General features: G+C 45.9%; 1 protein-coding gene across 2 annotated transcripts in view; it reads left to right on the top strand.

Moving 5' to 3' along the window:
* The window catches only part of TENT4A (terminal nucleotidyltransferase 4A), a 36,093-nt gene extending 19,788 nt beyond the window's left edge, over window positions 1–16,305 (top strand). For both annotated transcript variants that reach the window (XM_048515919.1, XM_048515920.1), the window contains 6 exons: window positions 1,054–1,267; window positions 7,395–7,521; window positions 8,754–8,854; window positions 9,804–9,970; window positions 12,741–12,899; window positions 14,462–16,305. In XM_048515919.1, coding sequence (XP_048371876.1) covers window positions 1,054–1,267; window positions 7,395–7,521; window positions 8,754–8,854; window positions 9,804–9,970; window positions 12,741–12,899; window positions 14,462–14,644 — 951 coding nt within the window. In that variant the 3' untranslated portion in view covers window positions 14,645–16,305. The remainder of the gene's footprint in view (window positions 1–1,053; window positions 1,268–7,394; window positions 7,522–8,753; window positions 8,855–9,803; window positions 9,971–12,740; window positions 12,900–14,461) is intronic.
* Window positions 16,306–17,459: the final 1,154 nt, after the last annotated feature.

The raw sequence follows: 17,459 nt of genomic DNA, 5'->3' as shown, positions 1-17,459 counted from the left end.
TACCATCCATAAAGTATTGCAGATGGCATCATGTTGAACCTAGTGAAAGAGAAGGCTCTATATCGATTCAGATTCTGCAGGTGGTAGAAATAAGCGGCAATTGGACCTATTTTAAATAGGATCCCCAATCCCAAAGGAGAACAGGCCTTCGTGGCTGCGCTATTAAGGTTTTGTGCTTCTATCTAACAAAAAGTCTACATTTTATTTTTTAATAAGCCTCTGATGTCAAAAGGTTTTATTCTCTCCTCTTTCCAAGCGTATTTTTTGTAAAATTAGTGTTCTTGTTCTCTGCTTCCTTTGCGTGTGGCTCCACCTCTGCCAAATATAACTAACAATAAAGCCCATTGTGCAACAAAATGAGTTGTCACTGATATGCTTTTCATGCTCTTGCATCAGTGCAGCCTACCCCACCCCCACTCTCATGCCTACACTTCTCTTTAAAAAGTGAATTGTCACCAATATGCCTTTTGCCTATTATATATATAGAATACGTGTAATTTTCTAGGATAGTGACATGACAGCCTTCTGAGATATAGTATGTTGGGGAGAGCCTTTGCTTTTGTAATGTGAAGAGAGACTCTTAAGGGACAGATTATTGGTAGTTATGACACATGGCTGTCTGTAACTATTATTTTGCTTGTGATTATTTGTTATATTATAATCCCACTTTTATTAACATGGAGTTAGGACAAGATATATCAGTGGTGGCAAACCTTTGGCACTCCAGATGTTATGGACTACAATTCCCATCAGCCCCTGCCAGCATGGCCAATTGGCCATGCTGGCAGGGGCTGATGGGAATTGTAGTCCATAACATCTGGAGTGCCAAAGGTTCGCCACCACGGAGATATATGGTCCTCCTTTCCTCAATTGTATTTTCACTGCAACTCCATGACTGACAGAGAGTAGCTGGTCTAATTGACCTTGTGACAGTTGTGGTTAAGGTGGGATTTGAACCCAGGTCTCTTCATAGTCCAGCCCTCTTATCCCACACTATCAGCAAACTGATGGAAGTATAAAAAATGCAATAAGGCCTTTGTGCTTGTTTTTCAGCTGCACCCACGAATTGATGCTCGGAGATCGGATGAGAATCTTGGAATGCTTCTGATAGAATTTTTTGAACTCTATGGAAGAAATTTTAATTACTTGAAAACCGGTATTAGGATAAAAAATGGAGGTGCCTATGTTGCCAAAGAAGAAATCCTGAAAGCCATGACCTATGGTTATCGCCCATCTATGCTGTGTATCGAAGATCCTCTCTTGCCTGGTGAGAGGGAATGGAGGGTACTAACATGTTTTTCATTAAGAAAGTTGATTTTGCACTGAGATATCTGAAGAAACATTTCAAAGTACGCTCCTAGCACAGTGGTGGTGAACCTTTGGCACTTCAGATGTTATGGACTACAATTCCCATCAGCCCCTGCCAATTGGCCATTCTGGAAGGGGCTGATGGGAATTGTAGTCCATAACATCTGGAGTGCCAAAGGTTCGCCACCAAGATCCTAGCACTTTTCTTTCTGAAATAGTTATCTTAAAACAGCCCCTTTAATTTTCCTCAGTCTTTGTATTCTTTTCAGAATGAGAATCTTTGGTGTTCTCTTTGCCATGTCTCCATGGTGGACACTCAGGAACACCCATCACCACCTCCTGTGGCAGCATATTCCAAACACCAATCATGCATTGCATGAAGAAACGTATCCTTTTATTAGTCCTAATTCTTCCCCTCAGCATTTTCAATGGGTGACCCCAGTTTTAGTATTGTGAGGAAGAGAGAAAAATTTCTCTCTGTCAACATTTTCTACCCCATGCATAATTTTATAGATTTCAATCATATCCCCCCTCAGACATCTCCTCTCCAAACTAAAGAGTCCCAAACGCTGCAGCCTCTCCTCATAAGGAAGGTGCTCCAATCCCTCAATCATCCTTGTTGCCCTTCTCTGGACTTTTTCTGTCTCTTCAATATCCTTTTTGAGATGTGGCGACCAGAACTGCACACAGGACTCCAAGTGTGGTCGCACCACTGCTTTATATAAGGGCATGACAATCCTTGCAGTTTTATTATCAATTCCTTTCCTAATTATCTCCAGCATGGAGTTTGCCTTTTTCACAGCTGCCACAGTTGACATTCCCATGGAACTATCAACTAACCAAATCCCCTTCCTGGTCTGTGACTGATAGCGTGTATGTGAAGTTTGGATTTTTTGCCCCTATGCTCATCACTTTACATTTTGCTACATTGAACTGCATTTGACATTTCTTAGCCCACTCACCTAATTTATAAAGGTCTGCTTGGAGCTCTTCGCAATCCTTTGTGGTTCTCACTACCCTACATAATTTGGTATCATCTGCAAACTTGGCCATCACGCTACCCACCCCTACTTCCAGGTCATTTATGAATAAATTAAAGAGCACTGGTCCCAAAACGGAGCCTTAGGGGACACCACTCCCTACATCTCTCCATTGTGAGAACTTCTCATTTACACCCACCCATTGCTTCCTGTTTCTCAACCAGTTTTGAATCCATAGGAGGACTTCCCCTCTTATTCCTTCATTGCTGAGTTTTCTCAATAGTCTCAATAGTGAGGAACTTTGTCAAAAGCCTTTTGGAAATCCAAGTAGACAATGTCCACTGGTTCCCCCTTATCCACATGCCTGTTTACACCCTCAAAGAACTCTAGTAAGTTTGTAAGGCAGGACTTGCGTCTGCAAAAACCATGCTGACTCTTCCTCAGCAGGTCTTGCTTTTCTACATGTTTTATAATTTTATCTTTAACAATAGATTCTACTAATTTACCAGGAACTGATGTCAAACTGACTGGCCTGTAATTTCCTGGGTCCCCCCTAGATCCTTTCTTAAAGATTGGTGTGACATTGGCCATCTTCCAGTCTTCAGGGATGGAGGCAGATTTCAGGGATAAGTTGCATATTAAAGTGAGAAGTTCAGCAATTTCATGCTTGAGCTCTTTAAGAACACTTTGGTGAATGTAATCTGGGCCAGGGGATTTGGTAGCATTTAGTTTAGTTTATAACTGGTGGTCATTGGGCAGGGAGATATAGTGGTGGGAAAAGGCCATATGACAGTGGTGGCGAACCTATGGCATGGGTGCCAGAGGTGGCAATCAGAGCCCTCTCTGTGGGCACGAGCAGAGTCGACCCCCCACACACATCTAGGCTGGCCTGGGCCACTGGGCTCAATTATTAGTATTAAGCCTAAGCCCTAATTTTGGGCAAGCAGTGTAGGTAACCCTGTTAAGCACTGTTAAACCCCACTGATTTTCATGCAAAGAACTAAAGCGCGATCCTTTACCTGGGAGTAAGCTTGGTTGCTGGCAATGGGGCTTGGTTCTGAGTAAACCCTCCTAGGGTCATGATTCACCCATTGGAAGAGTTGCACCCATTGGAAGAGTTGCACCTGGCATGCATGTCCAAGACCTGGACTAGGGAGGGCCAAACTGTCACCCCGCCAGGTTTCTCAGTCCTTTACAAATCCAGGACAAAGGACTAGGGGACTGGTGGCAATGCTCATCCAGGAGGCTTTCTCGGTCAGGGCAGTCCACGTCCCAACAGTCTCTGGTACTGATTGTGAATACCTGGTGTGGGAGACTGTGGAGAGTGTGGGCATTCTGCTGGTGTACCAGCCACAAAGCGTGTGGCAGAGGACCTGCCAAAACTGCTAGAGCAGTGGTGGCGAACCTATAGCACGGGTGCCAGAGGTGGCACTGAGAACCCTCTCTATGGGCACGCACAAACAGAGTCGCCCCTACCCACCCCCACACACATCTAGGCTGGCCTGGGCCACTAGGCTCGATTATTAGCATTACACCTAAGACCTAATTTTGGGGAAGCAGTGTAGGTAGCCCTGTTAAGCGCTGTTAAACCCCACTGATTTTCATGCAAAGAACTAAAGTGCGATCCTTTACCTGGGAGTAAGCTCAGTTGCTGGCAATGGGGCTTGCTTCTGAGTAAACCCTCCTAGGGTCGTGACTCACTCGTTGGAAGAGTTGCACAGTTGCTTCAAAGCAAAGCCACCGACTACCACCAACCTTACTCCCGAGTAACGCAGGCCTCGGAGTCAACTGTTTTTTCTCAACTAAAACCTCACCATTCAGGTTAAATTGCCGTGTTGGCACTTTGTGATAAATAAGTGGGTTTTGGGTTGCAATTTGGGCACTCGGTCTCGAAAAGGTTCGCCATCACTGTGCTAGAGGCTGTCTTGGAGTGGGCCTGGAGGTTCCCGAAGCTTATTGTTCTGGGGGATTTCAGCATTCATGTAGATTCGGACGCATCTGCTCAAGCGGAGGACCCAGTGTCTTGCGTGGCAGCACTGGGACTCACCCTAATTAATACAGACCCCCAGACCCCAAACAGGGGACACACTGGATTTGATCTTTGACATGAGGATAACTGTGGACTTGCTTCCCTCTGAAGAGGTGCTGTGGTCTGACCACTTTGTCCTGATGGCCTGGGTGGACACCACTGCCCCATCCTGCTTGGGCGACGGGCTAATTTATTCCTGCCCACGGAGACTTATGGATCCAGTTGGTGTCCGGAATGCTTTGTGGGATGCCAGACCCACTGGTGGTTCTCTTGATGAGCTGGTTGAGGATGGAACCCCCGACTCTCCGAAGCCATCGAGGAGATGGCTCCCTGATGCCCTCTCTGTTCCCATCATCGCCAGGCTCCCTGGTATATTAGGGAACTGCAGATGATGGAGTGAGAGTGGAGGTAGCTAGAGCAAGGCTGGTGGTAGACGTGTGACGAAGCCACAAGAATATCTTATTGGATGGTTATGAATGTCAGGATGGCCCCTTGGCTCATCCCCCCTCCCCCTGCTAGCCTTCCAGGAAACAAAAGCTAAAATGCAGCCACAGCTCTCCAAAGTGTGGCCAAGCCCTTTCTTTTGTAATGTTAACTTTGTATCTGAATGTTGGTATTCTTTCCTTTGTTATTTCACTGTAACTGCGGTTCTTGGGCCCGGCTTGGGGGCAGGCCAAGGGCAGGTGGGATTTAAGGTGTTGTTCTTGCTGTAGTCCTCAGAATTTGTCTATTGGAGCAGCAGTGGCGTAGGAGGTTAAGAGCTCGTGTATCTAATCTGGAGGAACTGGGTTTGATTCCCAGCTCTGCCACCTGAGCTGTGGAGGCTTATCTGGGGAATTCAGATTAGCCTGTGCACTCCCACACACACCAGCTGGGTGACCTTGGGCTAGTCACAGCTTCTCGGAGCTCTCTCAGCCCCACCTACCTCACAGGGTGTTTGTTGTAAGGGGGGAAGGGCAAGGAGATTGTCAGCCCCTTTGAGTCTCCTGCAGGAGAGAAAGGGGGGATATAAATCCAAACTCTTCTTCTCTTCTTCTATCTCTCGCATGCTTCAGTTCTCAATAAAGTCTTACATTTTTTAAAGAGCCCCTGCAACCCATAAGACAGAGCCGGTGTTGTTGAAATGCGGGTAGCATTGGGAGAAACGCCCCTTCGTGATCGTGCCCATGGCAAAATACACGGTTGTACTGGGCGTCCCGTGGCTACGGAATCACGAACCGCAAAGTGACTAGGGAGCGGGGGCCATAACGTTCGGCGGTCCCCCGTGTAAAGCCCAAATGGCTGGGGCACCGCCGCAAGACCCAGGCCCCTCCCAGGAAATGGCCGGGTTGGCGGAGACAGCAAAACTGATCCCCCCAGAGTACCGGGACTTGGCTAGGGGTTTCGAGGAGGGGGGAGTGCGATCGGCTTCCCCTACACCGGAGCACAGACTGCAAAATCAAACTGAAACCGGGAGCCCAGCTGCCTAAAAGTCGCCTCTACCCAATGAATCCGGCCGAAGCGAAGGCGCTCCAGGAGTTCCTGGACAAAAACCTCCCCAGGGGGTTCATCTGGTGCTGCACCAGTGAGTTTGCAGCAGCGGTACTGTTCATGAAAAAGAAGGACGGAACCTTGAGACCGTGCATGGATTACCGAGGCTTGAACGCGGTCTCCGCTTGCAACAAGTACCCCTTGCCCCTAATCAAGGACTTGCTGGCTTGTTTGGGAGGGGGGTGGATTTTCACCAAACTGGACCTGCAGGAAGCCTACTACTGGGTGTGGATCGCCGAGGGGATGGAGCACCGTATGGCTTTCAACGGATTATTTTCAAGGTTTTAGTACTAATCTTTAAGCAGTGGCGTATAGCCAAGGGGGCCGGTGCGCGATGCATTGGGCACGCATCAGTGTGGGGGCGTGGGGGGAACATTCCGGGGCGTGGCAGGAGCGCAGGGTGCATGCGTGCCCTGGGTGCAGTTCCCCCTTGCTCCGGCCCTGCTTTTAAGACCTTGAGTGGTTTGGGACCATTGTATCTTCGGGACTGCATCTCCCCATATGGCCCACAGAGGACCCTCCGGTCCTCTGATAGTAATTTATTGTTGGTCCCCAGCCCCAAGGACATTCAGATGTCTTCCGCCAGAGCCAGGGCCTTCTCAGCCCTTCTTGCCTCAGTCTGTGTCAGGACCAAACCTGTCAATGCCCAGATGTCTTGCTGTGTAAGAATTGCAAATGTTTCCTGTAAATGCTTTCCTGTTTCCCTCTCCCCTCCCTGGCAATTCCCTGGCGCCAGCCCTCCTGCGGGAAGGTGCGAACATTCCCAGGTTTCTTGAAGCTCTGTAGTGCAAATGTTATACACTTTGTGAAACACATTTGGTGGGAATCAAATGGGGGGGGGGATTGAAGGATATAATCTCTGGATCTAAGCAGGGGAGCTTAGATTCAGCTTTCTTTGTTACTCTACGCATTGTAGAAATAAACTGCTTTAGGACTTGCCTACGGTCTCGGTTATTTCCACGTTCGAGAGCCTGACAGTCTGGTGGAACATGCTCCCCAGCAGACATAAGGGCCCTGCAGGATATCAATCAATTCTGCAGGGCTGTAAGACCAAACTATTCAGCTGGACTTGTAACTGACACCACCCGGTCTGTAGAGTCATCTTGGCCCCTGAGCTGGTGCCGCCCACCCCAACAACTCACAGGATTTTTTGAAACTAGCGCGTGGGTTTGGGTTGAGACATGGGTAAGAAGTTGTCATTTTGCCATCTTTGTTATTATCAGGATTGTTTTAACTGTTAATTTATTGATTTTAAGACTATGTTTTAAACATGTTAGCCCTGCTGAGCCTTGTTTAGATGGGGGAGGGTGGGGTACGGAATTGAATGAATAATAATAATTCTAATAAGAAAATAGAAGTAAATGGACTGTACTCACAAGTAGGCTGCTGGTTTAACATCAGGTATTGGTTATGTCAGCATAGTGGAACCTCCATGGTCAGAGGCAGTGCACGCATTGATGCCAATTGTCAGGGAGCAGCTGCAAGCGAGCGCTGTTGTTTTAGGGACGCTTCTGAATCGTATCCATTTTTCAATGTAATTGTTACAGGAAATGATGTTGGCAGAAGTTCTTATGGTGCCATGCAAGTAAAGCAAGTTTTTGATTATGCCTACATTGTACTTAGCCATGCCGTGTCTCCACTTGCAAGATCCTATCCTAACAGAGATTCTGAAAGGTAAACAATTCCTCTGGGCATGTTATTAGGAAATGTGCGCAGTGGCCTGACTTTGCACTTCTGCATTAATAGTCCTTTCAGTTGGTTCTGTAACTGGCCACAGACTGCTCTGCACTCCGAGAACTGCATGATCAGGTTTGGCAGCCTCTCTGCTCCACATTACGCACTTCCTTTTAAATCTTTTTGGGCTTTGTAATACATACCAATAGACATGGGAGGCAGCTAATGACAGCACCATGAAGCACACAGGAGGGTTTTTGCATGTCCAGTGGCAGAAAAATTGAAATGCACCGATATAGGATAGGCGACACCTGGCTTGACAACGCTATGTGCAAAAGGGATCTGGGAGTCTTAGTGGACCACAAACTGAAGTGTGACGCGGCAGCCAAGAAAGCCAATGCGATTCTGGGCTGTATCAATAGGAATATAGTGTCTAGATCATAGGTGTCAAACTTGCTGCCCTCCAGATGTTACGGACTACAGTTCCCATCATCCCCTGACAGCATCATGATGCTGGCAGGGGGTGATGGGAGCTGTAGTCCACAACATCTGGAGGGCCGAGAGTTCGGCACCTGTGGTCTAGATCAAGGGATGTTATTGTGCCTCTCTATTCTGCATTGGTTAGACCTCAACTGGAATATCATGTACAGTTCTGGGCACCGCAATTCAAAGAAGGATATTGACAAGCTGGAACGGGTCCAGAGGAGGGCAACCAAAATGCTAAAAGATCTGAAATCCATGCCCTACGAGGAGAGTCTTAGGGAGCTTGATATGTTTAGTTTGGTGAAGAGAAGGTTAAGAGGTGATAGGATAGCCATGTTTAGATATTTGAAGGGAAGTCATGTTGGTGAGGGAGCAAGCTTATTTTCTGCTGCTCCGGAGACTAGGACCAGGCGGTTCAAGGTGAAGGAAAAGAGATTCTACCTAAATATCAGGAAAAACTTCCTGACCTCAGGGCTGTTCGGTAGTGGAATGCACTACCTTGAAGTGTGGTGGAATCTCCTTCTTTGGAGGTTTTTAAAGAGAGGCTGGATGGCCATCTGTCAGGAGTGCTTTGATTGTACATTGCAGGGAGTTGGACTTGATGGCCCTTGGGGTCTCTTCCAACTCTATGATCTAAGGAGGCTTCTTGGTTGCATCCTTTCCTCCATGAATCAGTGTAGTTCAAACAGAAGAATTTTGCTGCAGTGTTTGTGGCCTTGTGATCTTAATGGGTCAACATTTTTTTCCAGTACTTTGGGAAGAATCGTCAAAGTGACACAGGAAGTTATTGATTACAGAGCATGGATTAAAAAGAGATGGAAAAGCAAAGTTAACTTGCCAGCTGATCTTGGTGAGTAATGGATTCCTTTAAAAATGTTGGTTTGCATTTTGTGTGTGTGTGTGTGTGAATAGCTCATGAAGAATTCTCTCATTTTTCTTACACAATGGCTCAGGTCAGATGTCTCTGTCATCAGACCGGGTTCAGCACTGCTTGCTTGCTTTCTCCATCTGCTTAGGAGTTCAGTCTTTGAGGAATGTTGTGGCCTCTAGAAATGGAATCATATTTATTTTTTTATTTATTTTATTTAATATACCACCCCATCCCCGAAGGGCTCTGGGCGGTGTACAACATAAAATCATATATAAAATCATCAAAATACAAAATACAAATAAAAGCAGCAGTTATTTCCCAAGATCGGCATCTCATTTAAACTCAGTGCTCCTAGAAGGAAGGGGGTCTTGATGATATTAAAGACCCATGGATCCCAAGGATAAGCCCCGATGGTATTGGGAACCCATGGAATGCGGGGGGGGGGCGGGGCACACACACTCAGCGGCTGGTCTCTCCAAAGGCCCGGTGGAACAACTCAGTCTTACAGGCCCTGCGGAACTCTCCAATGTCCCGCATGGCCCGGACAGCTGGAGGGAGAGTGTTCCACCAGGTAGGGGCCAGAGCCATAAAGGCCCTGGCCCGAGTGGAGGCCAGCCGCATCATTGAGGGGCCATCATAACTGTTGATGTAAAGTCAAAACATTGACAAATGGTGGCTAGCAAATTTAATTCAAACGATGGTTCCATTTCCCATTTGCTGGTTTACTGCAAACGGCAGTTTGTCATTGCAGACGTTAAACCAAGCTGTGGTTAAGCCATGTGTCATGTCTGACATGGGTCATGCAGTGCAGTTGCCACTTTGGGCTAACTGCCCAGTATTGTCTACCTCAGATGTAGTGATTTCTTTCTGCAATGTAAAAGTTGATGCTTTAAATGCAAAGCTAACTGCTGAATGTCTGTGCTAATAGATCTCCAAATGAAAAAGGCAGAACCGCTATCGCCACCCGCTGGAATCCAGAACCAAGATGCCGAATTGCTGTATAGCCAGCGGCTGCCATTGTCATTAATTGGTATCCACCAGTTATCGTCAGGTTCATCCGCCTCCTCCGTATCATCTCTTTCTGGCAGTGATATTGTAAGTCCCCCTTTTAAGCTACTTTCCATTTGTGTCTAGCTTGTGTGCGAAGCTTTAGGACAAAAATTACCAGACCACAGCCCGGAAAACCCACAACACCCAGCTCTCTAGAATAACTGTGTTACCCTCAAAACACTTGGTGTTGCTTAGCCAATCACTTCTTTTATCAGTTCCCGCAAAATCTGCATACTGGAAAGGAAAGTTTTTGTTTCCAGGAACACGGGGGAGCATTTTCATGAGTGATCCCTGTTTCTAAGGGAACACCTTCTGTGCTGTGCTCCATGTATACAGATGTACTCTCGTAATATCAGACTGAATTAAAACATCAACTATTTTTTCCAGAACCTGATTTTGCTCTGATCCTATTCCAGAGATTTATTTATTATGGCAGGGATTCAGTGCAGTGTAACCTGCTTAAAGCAGAAAATGACAGTTCCCCCTTGGCCTAAATTTGTGCCATTGAAATAATAATTGAGAAATATTTTGAAATTGTTTCTGTACATCCCAGAATACCAAAAAAACAAGGTGACCCTGAATGTAAGACGACCCTCCCCCCAAAAAAGGTTACGCCGCTTTTTTTTTAACTGGGGCAGAAAATGTTGACAGATAGAAATTTTTCTCTCTTTCTCACAATACTAGAACCAGGGGGCATACATTGAAAATGCTGGGGGGAAGAATTAGGACTAATAAAAGGAAACACTTCTTCATGCAACGTGTGATTGGTGTTTGGAATATGCTGCCACAGGAGGTGGTGATGGCCACTCACCCGGATAGCTTTAAAAGGGGCTTGGGCAGATTTATGGAGGAGAAGTCGATCTATGGCTACCAATCTTGATCCTCTTTGATCTGAGATTGCAAATGCCTTAACAGTCCAAGTGCTCGGGAGCAACAGCCGCAGAATTGCTTTCACCTCCTGTATGTGAGCTCCCAAAGGCACCTGGTGGGCAGCCCATCATGCTTGAGTAGCAGAGAGCTGGACTAGATGGACTCTGGTCTGATCCAGCAGGCTAGTTCTTAAGTTCTTATGACATAACTGTAACTTGTATGCAAATATGATTCTCCCCTTTTTTTCTTTTTTAAAATAACCCATCTGGCAGAGAACAGAGTCTTGAGTTAATATTGGAGTAGTGCTGGAATCAGGAGCCCCGGCATAGAGAGCCTAGGCAGCAGGGTCTTGTCAGCTCTGAGAAATGAAGCAGAGTTGGCCCCGGCTAGCATTTGGACGGGCGACCTCCAAGGAACACCTGGGTCATGATGCACAAGCAGGCAGTGGCAAACCACCTCTGAATGCACCTGGAAACTGTACAGGATCTGAGGCCAGCCAAGCCTAAGAAGCATGGACTGTATATATAGTGACACAAGGCAATGAACTAATTGGTATATGCAATTAATTCAAGTATAAAGTCAATAGATAAGTCATACACCATTCATAAAGATATATTGTGATTTTAAGGTGTTGGTGTTGACCTTTAAGGTGGTGGTGTTGACCTTTAAGGCCCTTCATGGCTTGGGACCCTCATACCTTCGTGACCGTCTCACCCCATATGTCCTGGGTAGGCCTCTGCGGTTGGCAGAGGCAAATTTACTGGTGGCCCCCGACCCCTCCATGATGCGGCTGGCCTCTACCCGGGCCAGGGCTTTTACGGCCCTGGCCCCTGCCTGGTGGAACGCTCTTCCATCAGAGGTGCGGGCCCTGAGGGATCTTGGTGAATTCCACAGGGCCTGTAAAACAGTTCTGTTCCACCGGGCCTTGGTGAGGCCAGCCACGGATTCCCCCTCTAGGATGCCCTTGTGTTGCGTGCCATCATTGGCACGCCTGAATCAGTACTGTCCCCTCCCAGCCTTGGGATCGGGCGCCATATGTTATTGCTTCTTCTGGGTTTATGGTTATAGATTTGTAAATTGTTTTAAATTACCCTAGTTTTTATGTGTAAAATGTTGTTTTTAGCCTGCTATGTTTAATGTTATTATGTATTGTTGTTGCAGGCCTGCTGTACGCCGCCTAATGGGACAGTACTTAGTAACAAATTCTCATAAACATTGTATAAGATCTCATAAACATTTTACATAAGGCAAGAAACCTGTAACATTCATATTGCGTTCCAATAAATTGAAAGAGTCAGTATCACCAATGTTCAATGAGTCAAAAGTATTAAATCGAATCGGGTGGTAGTAGATCCACTTGCTGGAGCTGCTGCTGTCTACTACAACCCGATTTGCTTTACTGCACCTCATTGTAAGTTTTGTGTATGACTTATCTATTGACTTTATACTTGAATTAATTGCATATACCAATTAGTTCATTGCCTTGTGTCTCTATATATACAGTCCACGCTTCTTAGGCTTGGCTGGCCTCAGATTTTCTAGTATTGGTTTGACTGTATATATTTGCTGATCTGTTTAACTGTACAGGATCACCAGAAGTCAGCTGTGATTTGTCATCAAAAACAAAAAAAGAGTAAATACCGTATGCAGGAGAGAGATGGTCATTAACGATGATCCGTCTTTCCTCCAGTTGCAGATGCATCTCTGCAGATCCATCTCTGCGTCATCTGCATGCCTTCCCTTTAGTAACATAGAGGGGTTGGTTTGCATGTAAGGTTCCCAAGACATACGTTACTTCCTTCCTTAGAAGAGGTACCTTCCTTGATTTTTTGCAGCTTGACGCTAATTGGTGCACTGCTGTTTTTAAATGAGTTGTCAATATTACATTTTCTTTCTTTAAAACCAAACACTTCCATTTCTTCCCCTGCCCCTTCTGTGTCACAAGGATTCAGATACTCCACCTTGCACAACTCCTAGTGTGTATCACTTCAATCTGCAAACTCCGTCTCAGCTGACAGTCGGTTTACCACCCACGTTGCCTGTACCAAGTGGTAAAACTCAGTCTGTGCCTGCAAGAACCTTAATTATGGCAACTAATAATCAGGTATGTGCTGTCTAGTGGATGTCCCCAATAATTAGATATTGGTTGCCGCGGAACACTGGAGACACATCGATCAGCTCCGTGCTGCTCTCGTTAAGGAAGGGTTCTAGACCAAGACTGTCAAAATTTGTTGCGACTGGATACGACATAAATATGACTTGGGTGGGGTGGGCCCCATGGACGTAGGTAAGGGGGGGTCGTTCTCGGGTTTGAACCCCCCCATTCATGTCCGAAGCTCCGCCCCTCCGTTTGTGGGTTTTTAAAACATTTTAGTGCTTTTTCGGTTTTTGGCCTTCAGGGGGCACATTGTTTGGGCTAGCAAGACCAAACTTTCAGGGATTGTTTGGGGGACTCTCCTGATGATACTACCCGTATCCATAATCCTCAAAGGGACAAAGCTTACTGTTCTCAGAGACTTCGCATAGGCTGCAGTGTGCTGCATCAAGATTTGTCCCTTTGAGGATTATGTATATGGAGTTTCATGACAATTAAAGATATAAGAGGACATTATAGAGACGTACTAAAGGTGTGATAAGTGAATGCTGCAATTGTAAGCTGTATTGCTGTAAGAATTGCACTGTTTGTTGTGTTTTGCACTGAACTTCACTATTTACGCACTTTATTGTTGTTTGTGATGCACATATATAAAAGCGGTTGATGCAACGCGTTTGTGTATTATAGTGAGTTTTAACGTTGCATCTAGAGAGTTGATTGAATGGGGGATAATCCGCCCCAAAACAGCATCACTTTCAATGTTGTTTAACTAGGGACCCCAGATTCTCCCTTTAAGGTAGATTTAAAAGGAGAATTTCGGCTCTCTAGTTTAAACACCATTGAAAGTGATGCTGTTTGGGGGTGGATTCCAGCTTCACAGCGGCTGCCCAGGGGCGCCCCCCCCCCCCCCGCAAAACTCAGATTTTGCACCAGGCTCCATTTTCCCTCTATTCCTCTGTCCAGAGGGGAGGGCAGAAGGAACTGCCGGCTGCTGGCTGGGACCCCAGCTGGTGGGGGGCAGAGGAGTCTGCCATCCCCAGCCTCGGAGAGCTGCTTTTATAAGCGCTAAGACAGGGGTGGGGCTTGGGGAGGCGTGGCCCCACCCCGAACCCCCCCATAAAAATCTATACCTACGTCCCTGGTGGGCCCTCTGGGGAGGGGTGGCTGCCTTGGTTGGTCCCAGAATGGCACAGGAGGGAGGGTGTGTGTGCCTGGGCTGGCAAGCCTGCAGGAGGATGGTGTGGCTGCTGTGAGAAGGCTTATCATGCCTGTGAGCCACCTGAGGTAGACCCCCCCCCTCCGCCGTTCTGGCCAGGCAAGCTTAATGAAAGGGACCAGATTGAGCCCCCCCCCCCCCCCGGCTGCATGTTTGCCACCCCCATTCTAGACTGTACTTTCTTGAAGAATATTGCAACTTTGTACAGGTGAAGTCTGTGCCTCATGCTTGAGAGTATGTGTATGGAGAAGCTGCGAAAGGACTCTGCACTGGGTGAAGGCTGTCAGGCAGAGTTAGTGAAATGTTTGGGTTTCAGCCTGGCTGTAATCTTGAATTCTTCTTATGCTCCCACCAGCACAGCGGAATGAAGTTTGCCTTGAAAGGAGCTCACGGTCACAACCAATGCAGCGAATACAATTCTGCCAGCAACGGAATCATGAGGCAGCCGGTTGCCAACAGAGGCCACCACCAATATAACCGTAATATCTGGAGAAGGAAGAAGCATAGAGACAGTTTGCCTATTAGCCTTAGCAGATAATGGCCAACTTCAGGGGGGGCGCTTTTGACTAAGCCATGGAGCGTGATGCCAAGCTGGGGGGGTGGGGGGAGACGGAAGGCCTTCACTGAGTGCATCAGTTTGAGGATGTTGCCAAATATCTGCATCCAACATTTGCATGTTTCTTTGTGTGGTGGTGGAGTCCATCTAAAAAACAGTTTATTGTGCTTATCTGTGAAGCCTTATACAATGTGGAAGTTTGTCTTCTGCCGATCCATGATGCACTGCAGTGCCGAAGCAGCTCTGGTGCGAATAGTGTGTGAGGACCGTCAACGCCACGGCGCCTCTGCTGTCATTGCGTTTGTTTGTTGTGGGGGTTTCCTTGTTTCATCAGACAAACAACAGATGGTTTGAACTTTGCTTTTCTCTCGCAGGAGAGACTTGTCACTTTGCACGCTGCTTTCCCTTTTTTTCTTTTTTCTTTTCTTCTTGGTCCACCTTCTTTGTTTGCTTCACTGATATCAAAACATAACTTCTGTGAAATAACTGCAAATATTTTAACTTGCCTAATGGTAGGATGAAGTTATGTTTAAGAGGTGGAGAATTTCGGGAGGATTCTTTTAGTTTTGTTTTTGTTTTGTCAGATCCATTCCCGGATTGAATTTTTAAAGTTGAATTCACAGTTCCGATGCAGTTGTCCAAGCAACTCAATCGTGTTGCTGATACTGTAGGTTTCTTAACTTAGAGTGGAACTGCTGATTTAGCTTACATTTTGTATTTCAAAAAGTATTAAGCTCCCAAAATGTTTTGACCGTTCTTTTTAATCCAATCATTATTTGGTACCTGTTTGGCTCTGTCTAAGGAATTAGGGCTCAATCCAGTGATATTATGCAATGGGAATCACGGAACAGAACATCTTAGAAGGCTGTGACTTCAATTTATTAAAAAGGCCTTTTTTCATTTTTTGGGTCAGAGCAAGTTCCAAATGTTTTATAGATGCTTATGATTTGCCCTCTGATTGGGTTCAAGAAATGTTGCTGGCTGAAATAGCCAACCTAAAGAACGGGAAGAAAGGGATCACATTGGTTCTGCCGAAGGATCTGCATCGTAGGTGTGCATCAGTTCTGTCAGGGATAAATGCCTGAAAGGTACACTTCAGATTCTCTGTGCTTTTAAAATAACATTGTATTGTCTCGCAGAAAGGGCACCACCCGGGGCTCTGTGTGCATGTGCACAGCCACTCTCTCTGATGCATACAGGTATACTATGCAAGTGTGTATCGCCACAACAACTCTTAACTTTTTTTAAAGCAAAAAAACGTACATCCATCCAAGCCCTGAGTTTTTAAAAAGCACCTCATTGCCATTGGCCACATCTTTTCATCATTTATTTTTTTTCCTAATGAAAGTTCTTAAATCTCCAGAGCACTGTACTCACAGTTCTGCTTGAACTGATAGCTTAGAAAGAATATTTAAACTGGGAATCATCTTGCTCTTATTCTGTTTTTCTGATATGCAGAAGCAAATGTTCTTAAAAACTGACCTTTGAAGGTTTCAGGTGGAATTATTCCTGTGGAAGAAAGCTTTGATATCTCCTCTGATGCTGCTGCGGCATGCAAGCTGAAGAAACCTGTCAAAATGGAACACGGAAGCTTTTGGGTCCATAAGAGGGGAGAGTACAACATTCCAGACTATAGAGTAGCACAGTGGTGGCGAACCTTTGGCACTCCAGATGTTATGGACTGCAATTCCCATCAGCCCCTGTCAGCATGGCCAATTGGCCATGCTGGAAGGGGCTGATGGGAATTGCAGTCCATAACATCTGGAGTGCCAAAGGTTCACCACCACGGGAGTAGCACATGCCACCTGCCCATCATCTCAATCCAGAGTTTATCACAGTTACAATTTTAAAATTCTATACCTGTTCATTAGCAAACATTCACATTGGAAATGGATGCATGCTGTTTTGATATAACTGCCAGCATTTCTTTGGGAAAGGTAAGTCTTCAAATGCAAAATTATTTTGAAAGGCGAAAGCTGATATAGGCAGAAGCTTTGCAAATGCACAAGTGTGTCAATTGAGCAATTAGCAGAGGGAAGTACTTGAGTGCACATTCTTTCCTGATGGATGTGCTATGAATATTGTAGATGAATAATAGCCGATAAGCGTATGGACAGCGATTGAATTTTGAATTGCCAAGATCTCAGGTCTTCTTATTTTCTTTAACTTTGCAAAAGGTTTGAAACAGTTGCTGGCACAAGAAAAGGTTGAAACTTGACTAAACCAGTATTCAAGGGCTGATACACAGATCTGTACCATTTTTACATGCTAGCAATATTGAGTATGAACCTCCATTAAAAACCTCAGTGTCTGAAACAGTGTCCATCTTTAAAAACAGGATAGGCTTAAGAGAAGCAAGTATCATGTTCCATTAGTCCTGGTGAACCAATAAATTGCACTGGCTGCCACGTGGGTTATGTTCTGTAGCACTGTGGACAGCTGTTTAAGATATGTTATTCTTTTTGTGTGTATAATGATGTGGGAAGCGAAAATACATATTTTTATGTGAAGTTTTGTATTCTTTGATTTTTAATAAACTTTCAAGGCCAGTTGTGTCTGGTGATTTTTAAAAAAACCTGTAACTAATCTTTAATCTTTATTTTTGCAGTTTTAAACGAGAGCCCAATAAGCAATTAACTGCCTTCCTGGTGGGCAAGATTTAAGCATAAGCATAAGCCTTTTATTGTCATTGTGCACGCACAACGAAATTTACAGCAGCATTCATCGATGCGCACAATTCCAGACTCATACCCCATCCTCACTTTCCCCTTCCTCCACCCATCCCTACACAGCCCCA

Source organism: Sphaerodactylus townsendi, linkage group LG14 (assembly GCF_021028975.2).
Source record: "Sphaerodactylus townsendi isolate TG3544 linkage group LG14, MPM_Stown_v2.3, whole genome shotgun sequence".
In the NCBI taxonomy this organism is placed as follows: domain Eukaryota; kingdom Metazoa; phylum Chordata; class Lepidosauria; order Squamata; family Sphaerodactylidae; genus Sphaerodactylus; species Sphaerodactylus townsendi.
Note: the sequence above shows the minus strand (reverse complement) of the source record. Positions and strands in the feature narration are given on the sequence as shown.